General features: G+C 40.8%; 1 protein-coding gene across 2 annotated transcripts in view; it reads left to right on the top strand.

The window, feature by feature from the left end:
• Positions 1 to 18,390, top strand: part of LOC144072852 (nectin-2) — a 118,225-nt gene that overhangs the window by 41,766 nt on the left and 58,069 nt on the right. For both annotated transcript variants that reach the window (XM_077598196.1, XM_077598195.1), the window contains exons 2-6: positions 9,438 to 9,547; positions 11,193 to 11,442; positions 15,843 to 16,136; positions 16,258 to 16,375; positions 16,923 to 17,071. In XM_077598196.1, coding sequence (XP_077454322.1) covers positions 9,438 to 9,547; positions 11,193 to 11,442; positions 15,843 to 16,136; positions 16,258 to 16,375; positions 16,923 to 17,071 — 921 coding nt within the window. The remainder of the gene's footprint in view (positions 1 to 9,437; positions 9,548 to 11,192; positions 11,443 to 15,842; positions 16,137 to 16,257; positions 16,376 to 16,922; positions 17,072 to 18,390) is intronic.

Genomic DNA, 18,390 nt, shown 5'->3' with positions numbered 1-18,390 from the left:
TTTTTTACATTAAAACAATGACAGGGGTGCTGGAGTCTATCCCACCTGACTACAGGCAGGGTACAATTTTGCTTTTAAACCACTTGCATCCATATAACCTTTGCTGCCCTTTATTGGTGCAAGAGTTTCTTGCTGGCATTTTGTGACGCTCAATATTAGGTATAACATTTTTGTGTCGCGCTGAAGAAAAAAATCTATAAATTGGTATATAGCGAGAGGGCACAGAAGAGTGAAAGCCGTCTGAAGGAGCATGGACAATGCTGGTACTCTGCTGGATGCCCACCTGTCAATCTGCAGCCACTAGCCTGATGAAGTGACAGAGTGGGTTAGCTGTGAAGGGCTTTGGATATTTTAGGTGATGGCCTCCCCTCGCTCACCCCATTCGGACGCGCCATTTCTTCTTCGCTATAGTGGGATCACGCGGAGGGCACGGATGCCATTAGGCGTCAAAGTCAGCCTCCGAGGGAATGAAGCGGGAAGATTCTGGCTTAAGACCGTGTGTAGTTTTGGAAAGCAGACAAACTGTCCTAGATAGGCTCGAGTGAAAATGGGCTTTTTTTGTGACATTTCCAGGTTTTTGGCAGTGCTATTTATTTTTCAAGAATGTAAAAAAAATGATTTGAGATAAAACTTATTCCATTATGACAAATTTTTTGACCTTTCAATTTCTCTGTGTTGAGGTTATGGCGTTCACATAATTCAATGAAAACATGGGCAGAAAGTTCAAGTCATATGTTTCTAGGCGTTGGGTCGCTGGAAATTATTCTGATGTCCATTTGAGCCAAATTAGGAATATTGGTTGTACTCTGTTTTAAAATTGAGATGGAATTATTTTTTATTTTGAATCACTCATGGTCCTCACCCGTGTCATATTTAATCGACTGTATGCAAATTCTATTAACATTTACTATTGAAAGCCACCCTTCGGGCTTCCCGATTGTATTTTCGGGTCAAGAAAGCTGATGAAAATGTAATTTTCCACATCATAAAATAGACGTGTTCAACACGCAGAGACATCAATTTTCACTTTTGAATGAGTTGAATAAGTCGATAGAGGAGGACTGGCTCTTGACAAATTGCAGCCAAACACGACATATTTAGACGAACTTTCATTTTAATGGACATTTTTTTACCTACTTGGCGCCTTTTCTTAAATGACTCTCTGGCTTTGATGCACTTTCACAGATGTTTTGTTTCGCTCTGCGTGTTTGGTCGCGACGTGTGACAAGTGTTTTCTACAAGGTCAGAGACTCAGCCGCCTCGCTCTGATAATTTCTCCCCGTCCCACCTCTTCCCATTTGGTCTCCTGAATAGCTCCATTTTTCAGCTGCTCCTCTTTTCTCTTTCACCCTGCCTTATTTGTGCCTTTTGTCCCTCAGGCCATTTTCCGTTAACCTTGTTTATCACATTGTCTCTCCCTTTCGACGTCGTCCTCTCCCTCTGCTGCCCTTTCCCCTCCTTCATTCCCTATTCCTGGCACAGCGTTCTCTTCACACCCTTTCATGCACACCTACCCCACTCTTCCTCCTCCTTGTTCATTTTCTTCTTCTTCACACACCAATGGTGGGAAGTATGGAAATGTCAACGTGCCCAGCCAGGAGATCAGGCAGCCTGTTGTTAATGTGTGCTTGCATTTGTGTGTGTGTGTGTGCTTGGCCATCTGCCACGAGACATAACCATAGTCGACAGAAGTTGACGACTTGAAGATGTTCAGGGCATCCGTCGGTGACTGCAGCATCACTCGTAGGCGACACACGTCTTTGGCGTTCTCCTCCCCTAGGAGCCTCCCTGCTTCTCTCTTTGTTCTTACCCTTGAACTGCCTTTTTTTCCATCCTTCAATTCCCTCAGTTCTGCCACTCTACTTGTCTCTCTCTCACCCTCTTCATGCGACCGCCGCTCTCTAAATATTTATACTCCCAATTATTCGATCCAAAATGCCTTTGTCCCTCACTTTAATGCATCACGGCTACACGAATGACGGAATCTAGAGGGTTCAGGGACCGTCAAGTAAAAAGGTCCTTTGGTAGTCTTTGTGTTTGTGGAATATTCATTTACCCGAAGCGGCGTAGCCTCTCATAAGGGCAGCATGTCTCTTCTTCATACACCAGCAGGAGTTGACCTGTTTTGGCTCTGTTCTTATTGCCCCCCCGAATGACAGACGGGCAGCTCTGGTTCTGCCGCACCCTTGCGTGTTATGAAGACACCACGTTACTGTACATGAATTAGCATTTGAAGGCCAGAGTGACCGACGGGATACCCGCCAACTTTGGCTACAATCCAGTTGTTGAAAATAGCGAATCTTAACTGGCTTGTCAAAAATGAATTTTGATGAGATTTTTTTGGGCCTGTGGTCAAGCCTTGTCCCAAAAAATAAATACATATGTCTAAGATTGGGCAGCAGGCTGAAAGGAGACATGGTCTCTGTCTTTTTCAGCTATTTATTTTTCTTCCAAATTTGGATTGATGAAAACGAAAAAAGCCTTTTGTGTTTTTTCATGTCTCCAAAAAATAGGGAGATTAATGAACAAAACATCTTCTGTTTTCCAATTAGTAATTAGTGGTTCATGGCAATGGGAATTTGGGGAAAACAAATCATGTACGAATTTATCTCCCAATTTATATAAAAAAAGATCATTATGGAACAAGATAAACGGCTTGTTTTCTGTTTTTCAATTACCAATTATGAATTGGGAGATGGTAGACAAATATGCAATTTTTTTGTCAGAAAGGAAATGGTTTAAACTAGGCTTGGTTTTACCAAGATTTGTTTAATCTTGATGGGCATTCAAATAATGGCACGTATTTTTTATTTATTTTTATTTAGTGATGATTTTTCTTCCCAAAACTGTCAAAAATATGTTTTTTTTCTGGTGTTGGAAAGCATAATGGCATTTTAATGGGAAAATTGATTTGATAAGCAAGTAAACAGAGTCAAGGGTAATTAAACTTATAGGTCGAAGTACCCTGTTTCAGGGCTTAGTTTTGCTGAAAAAAAATGGAATTTTCATACATACATCTTAATAAAAGGAAAGCCAGTGTGTTGTTTTTTGTAATTAAATATTGTTTAAACATTTATACACGCTGTTGCAATGCCCTCATTTCATTTCATGCCTTTTTGCGTCTTTAAACTAGAGCCAAGGTGTCTTTTGTTTCTTAGTTTAGTAGCATACTTCAATGAAAATTATTTTACTTCTATAAAACCTGCAGTTCAATAGTCATTTGGAGTCACAAGGAAATTGGAGCAAACCCTGACATCTTTTGTAAGAAAGTACAATGGGGAAAGCGATAAGTTAAGCAATGTGCAAATTAAATTCACTTTATGTCCCAGTTCAGTCACTACTGTCATTTGTCAAGTGCCCAATGGAAATGGGAAAATACATTATCCAAAACCTCTATCATCTATCAAAGTTGTTGACCCATGCATGCAAAAACTCAATCTTTAGCATGAAATACAAGAGCAGAGTAGATGCCAATGTCGATTTTCTTTCCCTTTTGAAATGACATTTGGCTGGCCAGTCCCTCCAATCAAGACGTGTAATGAAGCGCTCCCACGTTTCCCCCGTCGGCTTCTGCCGGATCCTGCGGCAACTTGAGCACAAACTCCCGTGGGCAGAGCTCATCTGGGGCTAGCCCGGCGAGTTCCAAGTTGACCGACAAAGCCTTTTAGTGGCCTGCGAAATGCTGTGAGCACATGCAAAAATCACAATGTCGCTGTTACGGGGCACTGATGCATCGGAATTTCTCATGCTTTGCTGGCAAAGAAAAAAAATTACGGGCCTAGAAGCGATCTGGCACGAGCCTCGGCGGGCCGCCGTCTGGTTCTTGTCCAAAGTGTCCTCTGTGGCTTACAAGGGTGTTGTTTTGTGGTTGCAAATTGGGCTCGTCCTCTGAGAGCTGCTGTTATTCTAGGAAAGGGCTTGTTTTCTTCCTTCTTGCTCTTTTCTTTTTCCCATTCCTCCCCTCGTATTGATAGCTCACATCTCCCCGGAGAAAGAAAAGGTGTGGAGTTTATTGCTCGTCAAAAAGAAAGACAGTGCTGCCCTTTTCCTTTTATCTCCCAAGCTATAGCTTTTCAGCCTCGTGACTGTTTGTGTTTTATCAAGCCTCTTGATATTAGTTTCAACACAATGGCTTCGACTCCATACAAACCAGTCGGACTAGATCTGCCAGTAATTGTGTAGGTAAAGGTCGGACTTTACTCTTTTTAGTATGCATGTGTCTCAAAGAAGACATGCACTGAGTATTAGTTAAAATTCCAATACACCAAGCCACTTTTGATTAGAGACTGATACTTAACTCTGCTGCCATTTACAGTAAGGCTTATATGAGACAACAGGGTGTTTTTCTTGGGGATCTAGTGAGCACATAAATAGTATTCTGGATCAGCCAGAGCAACTTTATAGCAAAGAGTCATAAACTTAAAGCTGGTATCTCTAACATTGTTGTAAATACAAGACATCAAAGGACTTTTTCTAGGTTCAAGACGGCGCTTGATTAGCATTCTGTACCAGACACAGCTTCTGAGCAGAGATAACTACCATGAACAAAAATATACTCTCGTACAATGAGGGCAGACTTTAAACAACTTTTTGGCTCACTGTTCGCTGGTCAGTACTTGGCGGGAACATCTTTTATAGAAAATCACAATGCACAAAGGATGGTGTCTTTTACTGTGATGCTAACGCAATGCGCAAGATGGCGGCGCGCACTGACGCTGCGGCTCTAAGCTCTCCAGTTCGGTGTCGTTCGTTATCTTACAGTCGCCAGGATTTACTCACTATCCGAAGGATATGCGATACATCCGATTTCTTAACACACTCTCCGGGATCTCCGTGGCTAGCCAGCCCACCAAAAGCACGTCGCAGGCGGCGAAGGGATAGGAAACAGAAGCGAGGATGCCGGGGGGGGCTTGCTGCTAAGCTCAAACAACAACCACACCGAGCTCCGCTTCCAAGTATCCTTTTGACCAACGCCCGATCCATCACCCACAAAATGGATGAGTTGGAACTTCGTATTGCTACCAACAGCTTTGTTAGAAACTGTAATATTATTATCATCTCCGAAACGTGGCTACACCCGCATATCCCCGACGCGGCGGTATCGCTAGCTAGCCGAACGCTTTTTCGCAACGACCGTTCTAAAGTATTAACAGGCAAAAGCAAGGGCGGTGGACTGTGCATGTATGTACATAATGAATGGTGTTGCGACAGTAAAATTATTGACACTCACTGTTCCCCGGATTTAGAGTTATTAGCAATACGATGTAGGCCCTATTATCTTCCAAGAGAGCTTACCGTCGTCATAGCAACGGCTATCTATATACCTCCGAATGCTAACGTTAACACGGCACTTAACCTCCTGCTAGCGGCTGTTAACAAACAACAGCTTGCTCACCCCGATGGAGTTTTTATTGTCGCTGGTGATTTCAACAAGGCGTGTTTAAAGACTGTTTTACCTAAGTTTATTCAATACGTAAATTGTAATACTAGAGGAGACAAAACTCTTGACCATGTCTATTCTAACATCAAACAGGCTTACAAAGCCACTTCCCTACCCCACCTAGCTGGATCAGATCACCTCTGCCTATCTCTCACCCCCGCTTACACTCCACTCCGGAGGCAAACAACGCCACAAATAAAGACAATAAAAACTTGGCCCGACAACGCACTCTCTCAGCTGCAGGACTGCTTTTCCCGCACCAACTGGGAACTTTTTGTACACGACAACCTCCAGGACTACACGGACTCTGTTCTTTCTTACATAAAAAACTGCATCGACAACGTCACTATAGATAAACGAATACGGGTTCTTCCTAACCAAAAACCCTGGATGACCAATGAGACACAGGCACTCATCAAATGCCGTAATTCCGCCTTTAGATCAGGGGACAAGATAAAATATAGCGCTGCCAGAGCTGAGCTGAAAAGAGGCATTAAAAAGGCCAAGGCAGCATATACCAAAAAAATTGAGGAGCACTTCACAGAAAATAACCCAAAGAAGATGTGGCAAGGAATACGACATATAACCAACTACAACAACAATACTATGTCTGTTAATGCAGATGCCTCACTAGCGGAGAATTTGAACCGTTTCTTTGCCCGCTTTGAGACTGACAAATCAGGCCCAGTCTCAACACCCCCACCACCACCCTGCAGCAATACACTGACGTTCCGGGAACAGGAAGTGAGACTGGTAATGCGGTCTGTGAACACCAGGAAGGCTGCGGGCCCTGACGGAGTACCTGGGAAGGTGCTCAAAGCCTGTGCTGACCAGCTGGCTGGAGTCTTCACAAATATTTTCAATTGTTCCCTGCAACTATCCATCATTCCATCTTGTCTGAAATCTGCCACCATCATCCCTGTCCCCAAAAAGCCAACCATTGGCAGCATGAATGATTATAGGCCTGTTGCCCTCACGCCTGTGATCATGAAGTGCTTTGAAAAGCTGGTAGCCCGCCATATCAGGAATACAATCTCTCCCTCAATTGACCCTCACCAGTTTGCTTACAGGGCAAACAGGTCCACTGATGATGCTATTGCCATTGCTCTTCATACAGCACTGAGCCATCTGGAACACCCTGGGAACTACGTGAGGATGCTCTTCATTGACTACAGCTCAGCCTTCAATACCATAAAACCGGACATTCTGACTAACAAACTCTCCCACCTTGGACTATCCTCTTCAATCTGCTGCTGGATAAAGGACTTCTTGACCAACCGCCCACAGACTGTTAGACTTGGTCCCCACCTCTCTTCCTCCATTACACTAAGCACTGGCTCCCCTCAAGGCTGTGTACTGAGTCCTCTTCTGTACTCCCTGTACACCTACGACTGTGCACCCACCCACCAGTCTAACGCCATCATCAAATTCGCTGACGACACCACTGTGGTCGGACTCATCTCAGGAGGGGATGAGTCGGCTTACAGAGATGAGGTCAACAATTTGTCTTCGTGGTGCTCGGTGAACAATCTCACACTGAACACCACGAAAACTAAAGAAATAATCTTGGACTTTCGCAAACACGGCACAGATCTGGCCCCACTCCTCATAAATGGAGTATGTGTAGACAGGGTCCAGTCCTTTAAATTCCTGGGGGTCCACGTCACGGACAAGCTCTCATGGTCTACAAACACCACGGCAGTGGTGAAGAAGGCTCAGACACGACTCCATTTCCTCAGGGTGCTCAGGAAGAACAACTTGGGCTCCAATCTTCTGAGAACCTTCTATAGAACCACTGTAGAGAGCATCCTGGCGTACGGCATCACAGTGTGGTACGCTGGAAGCACGGCGGCAGACAAAAAGGCCATGCAGAAAGTGATTAACACTGCCCAGAGGATTGTCGGCTGCTCTCTGCCCTCACTTGAAGACATTGCCAGCCCGCGTTACCTCAGCAGAGCCAAGCACATCATAGGGGACCCTTACCACCCTGGTCACAATCTGTTCCAGCTGCTGCCCTCTGGCAGACGCTATAGGTCCCACAAAGCTCGGACAAATAGGCTTAAGGATAGCTTTTTCCCCACATCCATCAGACATCTAAACTCGCGCTAACATACACACATTCCCTTCTGCGGCATATGAATAGATGTTTGGTTGGTGATCTGCCGCCTCCTAGCTGACTTGAAGGAAGGTAAGTGGCAGACAGTGTGCGGTAATCGAGAGGTAAGCGACCTGTATGTAATCGAGAGGTAAGCGACCTGTATCCACAACAGCGGAATGACAAATTACAAGTCCGTAACTTACACTTATTTAGGTCTTTTGCCGATTAAACGTAGCTTATGGAGAAGCACCATCAATTTCGTCACACGCAGTTCTGCGTGTGATGACAAGTAGGCTTTTTTGTGTTGTGGTAATGACGACATGGCCTATGTCCGATTATTATTATTATGTATATATATATATATATATATATATATGTATATATATGTATATATGTATATATATGTATATATGTATATATATGTATATATATATATATATGTATATATGGGTATATATGTATATATATGTATGTATATGCGTGTGTATATACGTGTGTGTATGTGTGTATATATATATATACATGAGTATATATATTTTTTTAAAACTATGTTTGAGGTGTGGTTTTCTTGTCCCATTTTTGTTTCTGGGAATACCAGTCACTTGAAAGAAAGACACAAGAGTTGTTGTGAAATGGAAAATGACTGCAAGAGCACCACAAATTATCTTATCTTTCTTAGAAACTCCCAGGACTTCCGAGATACATAATTACAACATGGAGGAAAAAGTTCAATGTCTTGTCAGACACTCCAGAATTTGAAACTTGGATCATTTTGATTTCACAGAGTGAATATTTGAAGTCTTTTTCCTTAAATTAAACCTAAAATTCAATTCCTCAACACAAAGTTGTCACCATAAATGCCACTCTACTATCTACACTCTACTATCTACCCATACTATTACTACATACTTTGTATGGCTTGCTTTTAAATGAATCCCTGTATGACTGTGAAGTCAGTGACCAACCTGCAGTCACTTAAAAAAACTGCGTTCAAGTCCTGTACGTTGTTAAGTCAGTCTCTTTTATCCTCCTCTTGACAACAGCAAATAGATATATTATTTGACTTTTTGTCAGGAAGTTTGGTACCCAATCAAGCACAGTAACAGCTTAGTCATTAAAAACCAGCTTTTGGTAACTTGGGCATTGAAACCTTACGCAACATTTACAGGACGCAAGTAGAACAGCGGGGACCAGTCACAAACGGCGTATGAGCACTCAAATTGTCAGCTTAGCCCTTCCGTCGCAGGCGATTAACTCATAGTGGGAGTCAGGATTTAAAAACAACACTTCTAACACCTTACAGTGTAGTGTGTATATTGTGAGGACAAACTCACACATATGCACATCCACTCTGCAGATGCCGAAATTTCAGGTTACGTATTTGCAGGTAATCCACTTTAACTTGAAACAGGTGCCATCTTGCTGACATATACTTATTGCTGGGTTACTCATACAAGTAATTAGATTTTCACAGGGACCTGGATTACACAAACTGACACACACAGGCACACATACAAATACCCTTATTGGCAGACTGTCATTCTCAAGCCCCGCTTCTGCAAATAAACCATATCTTTTACTCCTTGCCGCCACGCTGGAATGCGTTGGTATCTGCAAGTGGGAGGTGATGGAGAAGCAGGGTCGTGTGGATGATTTACGACTGCCTTGTTTATGTCCCCGCTTTTTGTGGTTTTTATTTTTATTACGGCCGGTCAGTCAAGCAAGGGACCACAGACTCTTGGCCTACTTGCTGGAGTTCATATGCTGTAGCAGATACTGTTGCGCTCTTATCATTAATCACTGGGAGAATTTATTTTGTGCTGCTTTCTCTCATCTCTTCTCTGCGACTTTGAATGGCAGAATTCATGTTTTATCTCTTCTGTGTATGTGTTTTTTTAGGAGTGTTCGGTCAGCGAGTGAAAGTGGAGCCAGAGGTGTCGTCTTACCCTGGGCAAACCGTAAACCTGCGCTGTGCCTTTACAGATACTACTGGGATTCAACTCACCATGGTAAGTTATTTTATTGCTCACTTTTTGATGGTTTTCTTCAATGCTTAGAATTTGGTAAAGATAATTGCTATGGATTTTTTTTTAAATGTGGCAGTGGACTGTTTGTTGATGGGACTGACATTGAAATCTCAAAACTATTTCAAATGACTGGATAAAAGAGCTTTTTGTTTCGTTAAACAAGGCCTTCTGTGCTCCCTGTCAAGTCTTAATATCAGCAAATCAGTGGAAACTTAAAGTCGATTTGATTATTTGGGAATAGTTTTACAAATAAAAACAGAAGGAAGTAAATAAAAGATTTACTCGCAGTCGTTCAAACGTCATGTGCGAAATGCTGCTTTTAATAAAATTAGCTGTCAGAATTGCGTCCTGATGCGTTTTAAATCATTTTTTCCCAAAAACTATCTATGCTAACTTCTTTTTTTTTTTGCATTTGCTAGGCTCCAACCACAATTGTTACTGGAAACATGTGGCGGGATACAAGCCTTATTTGCCTCCAGTATTAAATTTTAATCTAGCAAATCATGGTTTGCAGAAATAATCCTAAGGCTAGTAATAGGTTTTTATCACATTTAGGCTTAACTTTTTTTTTGTTGCCAAACAAACAATGCTAAGCTTCATTTTGCTTTAGGAGATTGAGTATGGTAATGGGGACACTCCTAAATTGCATCTCAATCAAGTGGAAAGTCTGTGCGAGCAGGTGAGGAGTGGATGTGGAGGTAGTAGCTAGAATGGCGTGCTGCTCCTTAAAATTCACATTCATATTCATACCTGCTCCTCTTAGGTGTTTTTCATGTACTCCATGCTGTTGAGTTGGTAGGAAAAGTTGAGACATTTTATGATGAAAATGCCCAGTAAATATTACCTAAAGCTTGTTACAAGTCTCCCCCCTTTTTAACAAACCAATGGATTTTTCAGATGTAAGAAACGCTGTGCAAGATTAGGAAAAGCTGAATGTTTTCTTAGTGCTCCTATAATGTGGGGCGAATTAAAGATGAGCAAAACATGCACACAATATGGTGGTGTTGTTGTTAACGAGCAATTTGGATGTGAAAGTATGGCAGAGAATCTACACGTACAATACAAACAAAAGAGGATATTTGTAGAAGGAAGCTGGTAGCGTTTCTGGTTACTATACAGGAGTGTGTAACTTTATACCATTTTAACTCAATGGTACTGAAAGATGAGCATTCACATCCAGTACTTCCAGTATAAATTGATTAGATGTCCATTGTTGCCAATAGCAGGAAATGGGTAAAACAGTAAGAAACAAAAACTATAGAGTGATATTTGTGTTCATAATGTATTTTAATTTTGTTTTTATTATAATTTTTATTAATGTATCGTGTTATTTATTCTTAAAATTGATTTTAATATAAAATAATATTAATGAAGAACAATCTAATTTTAATATTTGACTTGATGTCCACATGGATCACATTTTGGATGTCTTTTTGGCAATTTTCTTTAAATTTCTAAAAACAGTCATTTAATAAGTTGTGCTGTGTCAGTCTCTAATATGTAATTTGGTAACTTTGGACGTCAACATGATCAGTCTTGTTTGCTGTAGTTGTGGAAATTTCTTTTTTTTTAAAGTAAAAAAATAAAAATTCAATTTTACAAAAATACATGAATTTTGATTTTGCAGGTCACCTGGATCTACGAGCCCAAGGAGGGGGAGAGGATGAACATCGCCGTATTACACCCCAGTTTTGATCCCAACTACCCCGAATCGCCGCTCAAGGACAGAGTCAGCTTCATGGAGAACCCCGCCAACGTGGTCAACCCCTCCATCCAGATCAGCAATGTTCGCATGACGGATGAGGGGAGATACATCTGTGAGTTTGCGTCCTACCCCAGCGGACACGAGCAGGGAGCCACCCAACTGGTTATGCTCAGTAAGTCTCATTTACATTTTTTTCTTAACACATGCAATCATTTAAAAAAAAAACAAAGAAATTAAAAAACATCCCTTCTAATTCCAATTGTTGCACATCTGTCACAGTAATTGGCACTAAGAAATTTCCATCAAAACCTCCTCGTTTTTCATCCCCTTTATTTGTGTGTGTACCTTTTCATAACGGTTTCCATGGTGATAAGCCAATTGGTCTAATGGTAATGATGATAATGGGGGAAAGAAAGAGTCTTATTACTGGAATTGCTTCTTGTAAGCCAATAGTGGCTTGTATTGCTTATATGAGACATAAGTTCCATCAAAATAGCCAAAGTTTAATAATGCAAGGTGTTGTTTGGAAATGTCTGCATTGACATCATAGCATAGTGGTATCGCCTTCATATTTGGTCGCTCAAAGGAAATTTAAACAACATTTCTGTAGTCCTCAATGAAAAATCGGGGACTACTTTTTCAATTTTGATATATGGTGTCAAATCAGCATACCTGCTTTGAAATTGTAATAGATAGGAGAATATTTACAGTTTAAAAAAAGACAAGATTTACCTTTTTGATGGTGTTTTTCCATTTAGTAGTTCTTAAGTCAATGTCCCACCTAATCGATTACTCGACTATAAAACTAAATTACTTTGCAAATATTCTGAATGATTTGATAATCAACTAGTGGTTGCTTAGTTGGGTCATTATGGCATCCCCCAAGTTAGCAGCACATCTGAAGGAAAACAAAATGACAATGTGGCCCGTGACAAAGATGAGTTGACACTTTTGCTTTAGAGGCTTTTTGGCTCAGGTTTGGGGGAGATTTAGGCTAAGCCATGCCTGTAGTTGAAATTATGCCTTAGTATTTTGAAATTGAGACTTAAACATCCCACTTAAAGATAAGGTCTGACCTCAAAGCCTTAAAGTCAAACAGAAACAGAAAAGATTTTTGACAACCATGATAAGCAAATTTGGTGTCTTATTTTGCTACTTGTCATCAAAACCAATCTTTTTTTGGCATAATTTATCATATTTTTCCCTAACTGCCTGCACAGAGGAGAGCTCTACTTACCCATTTACATTGGAAAACTGGTAGATTTAAATAGCAGTGTCAACTGTAGCCAATAAATACAATTTATGAACTCATGTATTCTGTTTGAGGGCGTCTTTGGGGGTGTTGTGAGATGTTAAATTCCGGTGGAGTGACCAAGTTAGCGAATGGGAAGATGGATTTCAAATTTATAGTTCAAGACGGGACATATGATGTCCCACTTTTCTGAAATGCTGCACAGTAGGACAAACCACACCAGAGAAACATCCACATATACCAGAAAAGGCCAGTGGGTGTGGTTTTCTATCTAATCATAGCTTTGTTGGACTTACTAAGTTAATTGGGGATTTTGAATCATTTTCAAAAGGCCACCCTACCATTGCACTAAAACACATTTGTGGCAAGTCTGGAGCTAGTGGTGACATAATACCGCACCGCCGTCCAAAAGGACATCATGATTGAGCGCTGACATTTTCTAGCTGAAAGGTTAAACTCAAAGCCTTTCACCACATAATAATCTTTTTTCTTGTTTTTTTTTTACTACTGCCATTGATTATTATATGATTGCCTTCACATGTTTTGCTAAAAGAGACTAGTCACTATAAATACTCATGGGCAGTTGTTTGTCTGCACATCATAATAATATACATATACAATAACACATCATAATATATTGTCTGCTCTGAGGGAGATGCTGAATTGCTGTAATTATAGTCCAGTGAGTCTTTGCATTTAAAATATGCAATATCTTTATTCCCCTCTAATTTTGGCTCAGCTAGTACCCAGGTGTCAAACCCCAGGGCCGGGGGCCAGTTCTGGCCCACCTCATGGTTTTATATGGTCGGCGAGGGTAAAACGTGCATCGCCTTAATGTTTTTTTTTTTGTAAAATGAAATGTATACAACATATATGTAGTTGTCAATAAAAAGGTGGGAGATTATGGAATTGAGAGACTTTAATTTATTTTGTATTTGTAATTTTAAAATAATTTTTGGGGTCTCTATAAAATCAGCATTTTTATTATCGAACTTCTTTTGATAATTGATCAGTTTTTCAATTAGCCCTACCGTATTTTGCCGTTTAATATACCCGGGTATATTAAATGATTTTTGCTTTTTTGAGCCTCCCGTTTGTGCGCCATTTGATATACCCCTGCCTGTTTAATATATGTTAAAGTATGTTAAACGGCAACTCAGCTTTTTTGGCAAGATTTGTATGGTGTTCATGGGGGCATAATTATAGATACTTAAGTTCATTAAAATTCCAAGTCAGACTTTATTCAGCAGTAAGTAGTTTTAACCTGAGCAGTAAGTAGTTTTAAACTGCTAAACGTTGAAGCACCCCGTCACGGCATAAAGAGTGCGTAGTGGATCGTACCTTCCCGTTTGTGCGCCATTTAATGTGACCAGACGTTTGGTCGACGGACACTTGGTCCCCGGACGTTTGGTCGAACGGACGTTTGGTCGAACGGACGTTTGGTCGAACGGACGTTTAGTCGACGGACAGTTCGTCGAACGGACGTTTCGTCGAACGGACGTTTGATCGCCGGATTCGCTCGCTCTCAAAATTATAATCATGAGAGAGAGAGAGTTTACTGTTGAAAGCGATCAACCAGGTAATCTCTCGCTCTCAAAATTATAATCATGAGAGAGAGAGTTTGTAAATGTCAGAGCATTAACATCTAAATATCTAATATCAAAATTATCAATAAGTTGCGTATTATTGGCGTGTGTGTACATGTTATTCGTCGCCGGATTCGCTCACTCTCAAAATTATAATCATGAGAGAGTTTGTAAATGTCAGAGCATCAATAGCTAAATATCAAATATCCAAATTATCAATCATTTAATATACCCCCCCATTTAATATACCCGGGTATATTAAATGGAGGGTATATTAAAGAGCAAAATACGGTAGTTGACAGACATAATGATCCGACCCAACTTGAGTTTGACGGTCCTCAACTAGTATTTATAGTATTTGGTAGATGGAGTAGTTTTCAATCTAGTTGGAGTTAATCCACTAATTCGAGATGACCTGTCAAAGCATCTGTTGCTCCGACGGAGGTGTGGTCAGGTGTCAGTATTGATCTCCTCTTTGCGTATTCATAAATACGTACAAGCTGTTACCCGGCATGCCAGCCTCTCTCGGAGGTGCCACGGAGGTTAAAAGCCCGTCCCATCTGCGGTCTAATTGCTATTATAAGTAGTATTGTCAGATCAATTGTATTCTTGTTAATGAAAAGGAACTGTTGGACTAACCTTGGCTCAACACCAGTGTGTCTGGTTCTACTCGCCTCTCACTGAGGCAACGCGCCTCCCCTGCCTCCCTCTCAGAATGCATATTGATCCAAGCTTGTCAGCGTCCATCACCGCTTTGCTCGCATTCCACTTTCAAACAAACCGAAAATGGCCTGTAATGATTGATAGTTGGTGAGCTATAATTTGGTATAATGTATTTTTCCGAGAAATATTGAATAAGCGAGAGCCATTCTTCGTTAAAAGCATTTGAAAGTGCGATTCCGCTAATATCTGTAATTGTTTGTTTGTGCAGTTTCTTGGTGAGAGGAGACAAAGTAGTAGAGCCGTAGTGGTGAGAGGTTGCCGGGAAACGTGATTCGATGTTTAGCAAAATAACATCTTGAAAACAACACAAAAGGGCTTACGTTTAATTAGTTTCGTTGATGTGCTTGTATTTTTAGACTCTTACAAATCCTTCACAAGTGAAATGACTTGAAATGTAATAAATCTGTTCAAATCCTCACATCTCCAAAATACCTTTTTATAAAATCAACCCGCCTATATCTTATATTGTTATTTTATACCTTTGCAAACTAACATCAGCACAGTAGCAGCCCAAAATCATACAAATCTGCTAATTTGACATTGCTTTCCAAAATCCTATCATGCTGTCAACGATTAAAATGGTAGGACACTGATTTATTTTAAAACATTCTATATAATACCTCATTGATCACCGTTAAACAATTCCAAGACCTGCCGCAATAGGTTAATAACCACAATGGACAGTATTTTTATGGCATCTATTTAATATTAGCTGGACCTTTAAACTCTTCTCTATTATTTAACTCTCGATAGTAGACACTGCCTTCAAGTGGCCAGTGAAATGATATCCAATTGTGATATGCCTTATTCCCCATTTCATGTTTATATTATTGTTCCTACACTATAAACTTTTCATAAGTATTTGGGGGATCCAAACCGAGATGTGGTGAACCCTCGATAGTTTGGGTATTGCTGTATTCCCCATCTAGTTCAATTGGAAATGTATTGTTGAAATTCCACCTTTATCGACATTCAATAGTTAAACTTGGTTTTATGAAACTTTCTCACCAGCAAAGCCCCAGAACTCGGGCTCCGCCCTAACTGTGGAAGCAAACTCCAAACCCACGGTGGTGGCACGCTGCGAATCCCTCAATGGCCGCCCCGCCGCTACGATCCGCTGGGTGACCACCGCTAATGGCAACGCCACCACATTATCCAAGCCGGGCCAGGACAACACGGTGTCGATCACCAGCGAGTACCGTGTGGTTCCCACTGCGGCTGACAATGGCAAAGATATCAGTTGCATCGTGTCTCATCGGACGCAGACCGTGCCGGAAAGCTTCCAGATGAAACTGAAAGTTCAATGTAAGAGTCGGCCATTTTAACTTTCAATCATTTTGCTCCTTCTTAGCTTGATCTAATTATTATAACTTATTGAATGGCACTATTTTCCATAAATCCCTTTTGTCTCCTTTTCTTTCCCCAGATGCCCCCCAGGTGACAATTGTGGGATATGACAATAATTGGTACGTTGGTCGTACAAATGTGCTGCTCACCTGCCAAGCTGCTGGAAATCCAGTGCCGACGACGATTCTTTGGAAGTCGTGAGTAGAGACCCATTTCTGCACCTTTTCTCTATATATTCAATAGACCCTTTATTCCTCTCACCCACCCTTCATCATTAAGTCTGCAATCATGCAGTAAAGCTGTATTCAGAACTTTAAAAAATAATTTTTCACAATGGACTCCAACCGCAAATTTAACTCTCCTATGTGAAATATAATAAGATTCACGCCGTTCGCCTTCTCTCACTTTTCTTCCATTACCTTGACAGGGCCTTCATTGGCAAATATACTCAGAAATTGTAGAACTTGGTAAAAATAATGATACCATCTATCTTTTTTTTTTCCATAATGGATGTTGAGGTAGTCAAATGTTTCACTGATAAGATTAGTCGACTTGGATGACATTGTACAGTACATTATGCAAATGAAAATCTGTGTAAGCAGTCTGGTTTCTAAAGGAGTTTGATTTAGGGCGTTGATCCAACTGATATTTGTACATTCATTTACGGCGAGTCATGGAAAAAAATAAATGTGCGTCTCAACTCAACTAGAGTAAATCCATTCTGATCCAGCCATTTTCCTCCAGTATGACAGGAGATATGCCTGATACGGTGCAAATCAAAGACAACCAGCTGAAGGTCCTGAAGGTAGACGAAGCTGTCAACACCACCTTTGTCTGCGAGGTCAAGAATCGTGTTGGGATTGGCAGAGACCAGGTCACGGCTCTTGTCAGAGGTCAGTCAAATTACACGTCTGAACAATGTATGCATATAGGCCACAGGATCTTTTAAAGAAAGCCAATTTCCAAATACTGGTGTTGTGGAATCTCACCAGAGACAATGATTGCAATTGTAGATAATGATGTAAAATTTGTTTCTTTTTACATTCTGTGATGATTCAGAACAGTTCCTTTCATCATTTTCCATTCAGCAATACTATGCGGGGAGTGTCATAACATGGTTTCAAGTCAAAGAATCAGATCACACTTTTCAGCAAATGAAATCCCAACAAAAACACATAATAGGACTTTTATCACACATGCAACACATTCTTAATGGAGTCAGCTTTTATGTGGTCTCCAGGGAGTAGAGACATATACTCACACTTTCTGTAATGTTGCAAAAGGCCCAGCTGCGCAGTCCATATACATTCACGCGTGTATCACCTCCCTTTTCTGTCCTACTTTAAATGTCATTTGGTTTCCTTGCTGAGTGCTTCATCGCATTCTGCCCCATTAATGTTCCCACTCTGACTATTTGCCGGCTCCAATCTTTGGGCTTTCCACCATTTTGTCCTTTTTTTTTCCTTTTTAATCAGTGCCACCAGAGTTCACTCTGTGTGAATGCATGATAGAAAAAAAATATTTTCAAATTCTAAAGCAAACGACCTGCGTCCATTAGAGCCAAGGCTGCAATCGTTAGACGAGCTTCACCCAAATGGAAAATGACTCTTGCATCAAGTGGATTTTTATGATGTCTTGTGTGTGTACTTGCTTCATTAGTCCTTTGATTGCTCAGAATTGCCACTTTTGTGTCAGATTAATTGATTATTAAAGCAGCTGAGGCAAGATTGGAGTGAGGGCTGAATGAGGGGAAAGTACATAGTTCGGGTTTTGGGGTCTGGACCAAAATACACTGCACCCTTTTTTTGGTTTGGTACGGTACCATTTCATATTGCAATTCTCCATACAGTCCTTGGTCTTGACAAAAAAAAATGCATGGGAAAACATCGTACTATCGTTATTTTGTCACTCTGGAGTGTAACTGACATCGTCCAAATTTCCCCAAAGTTTATAATAGCATATTGTAAGATTTGCTGTTGAATAATTATTGATGGAAAAGTAAAGATTAAATAATGTGTAACTGTATGAAAGAGCCAGCTGTTGGAGAAAATTTTTCTTTTTTTTTAACAGTTCATGTAAAGTCCTTTTACCGCTTGTTTCCGAAAACAAATATCAACTAAAATACGGAATCCACTGGCGATTTGAGTGGCGTCCCGAACGGACCAATAGGAGTGTCGGCGTCAATCATAATTCTTTATTTCATCCGACTCCC

Source organism: Stigmatopora argus, chromosome 4, assembly GCF_051989625.1.
Source record: "Stigmatopora argus isolate UIUO_Sarg chromosome 4, RoL_Sarg_1.0, whole genome shotgun sequence".
Classification (NCBI taxonomy): domain Eukaryota; kingdom Metazoa; phylum Chordata; class Actinopteri; order Syngnathiformes; family Syngnathidae; genus Stigmatopora; species Stigmatopora argus.
The sequence above is the reverse complement of the archived record's forward strand: the minus strand, read 5'-3'. Positions and strand labels throughout refer to the sequence as shown.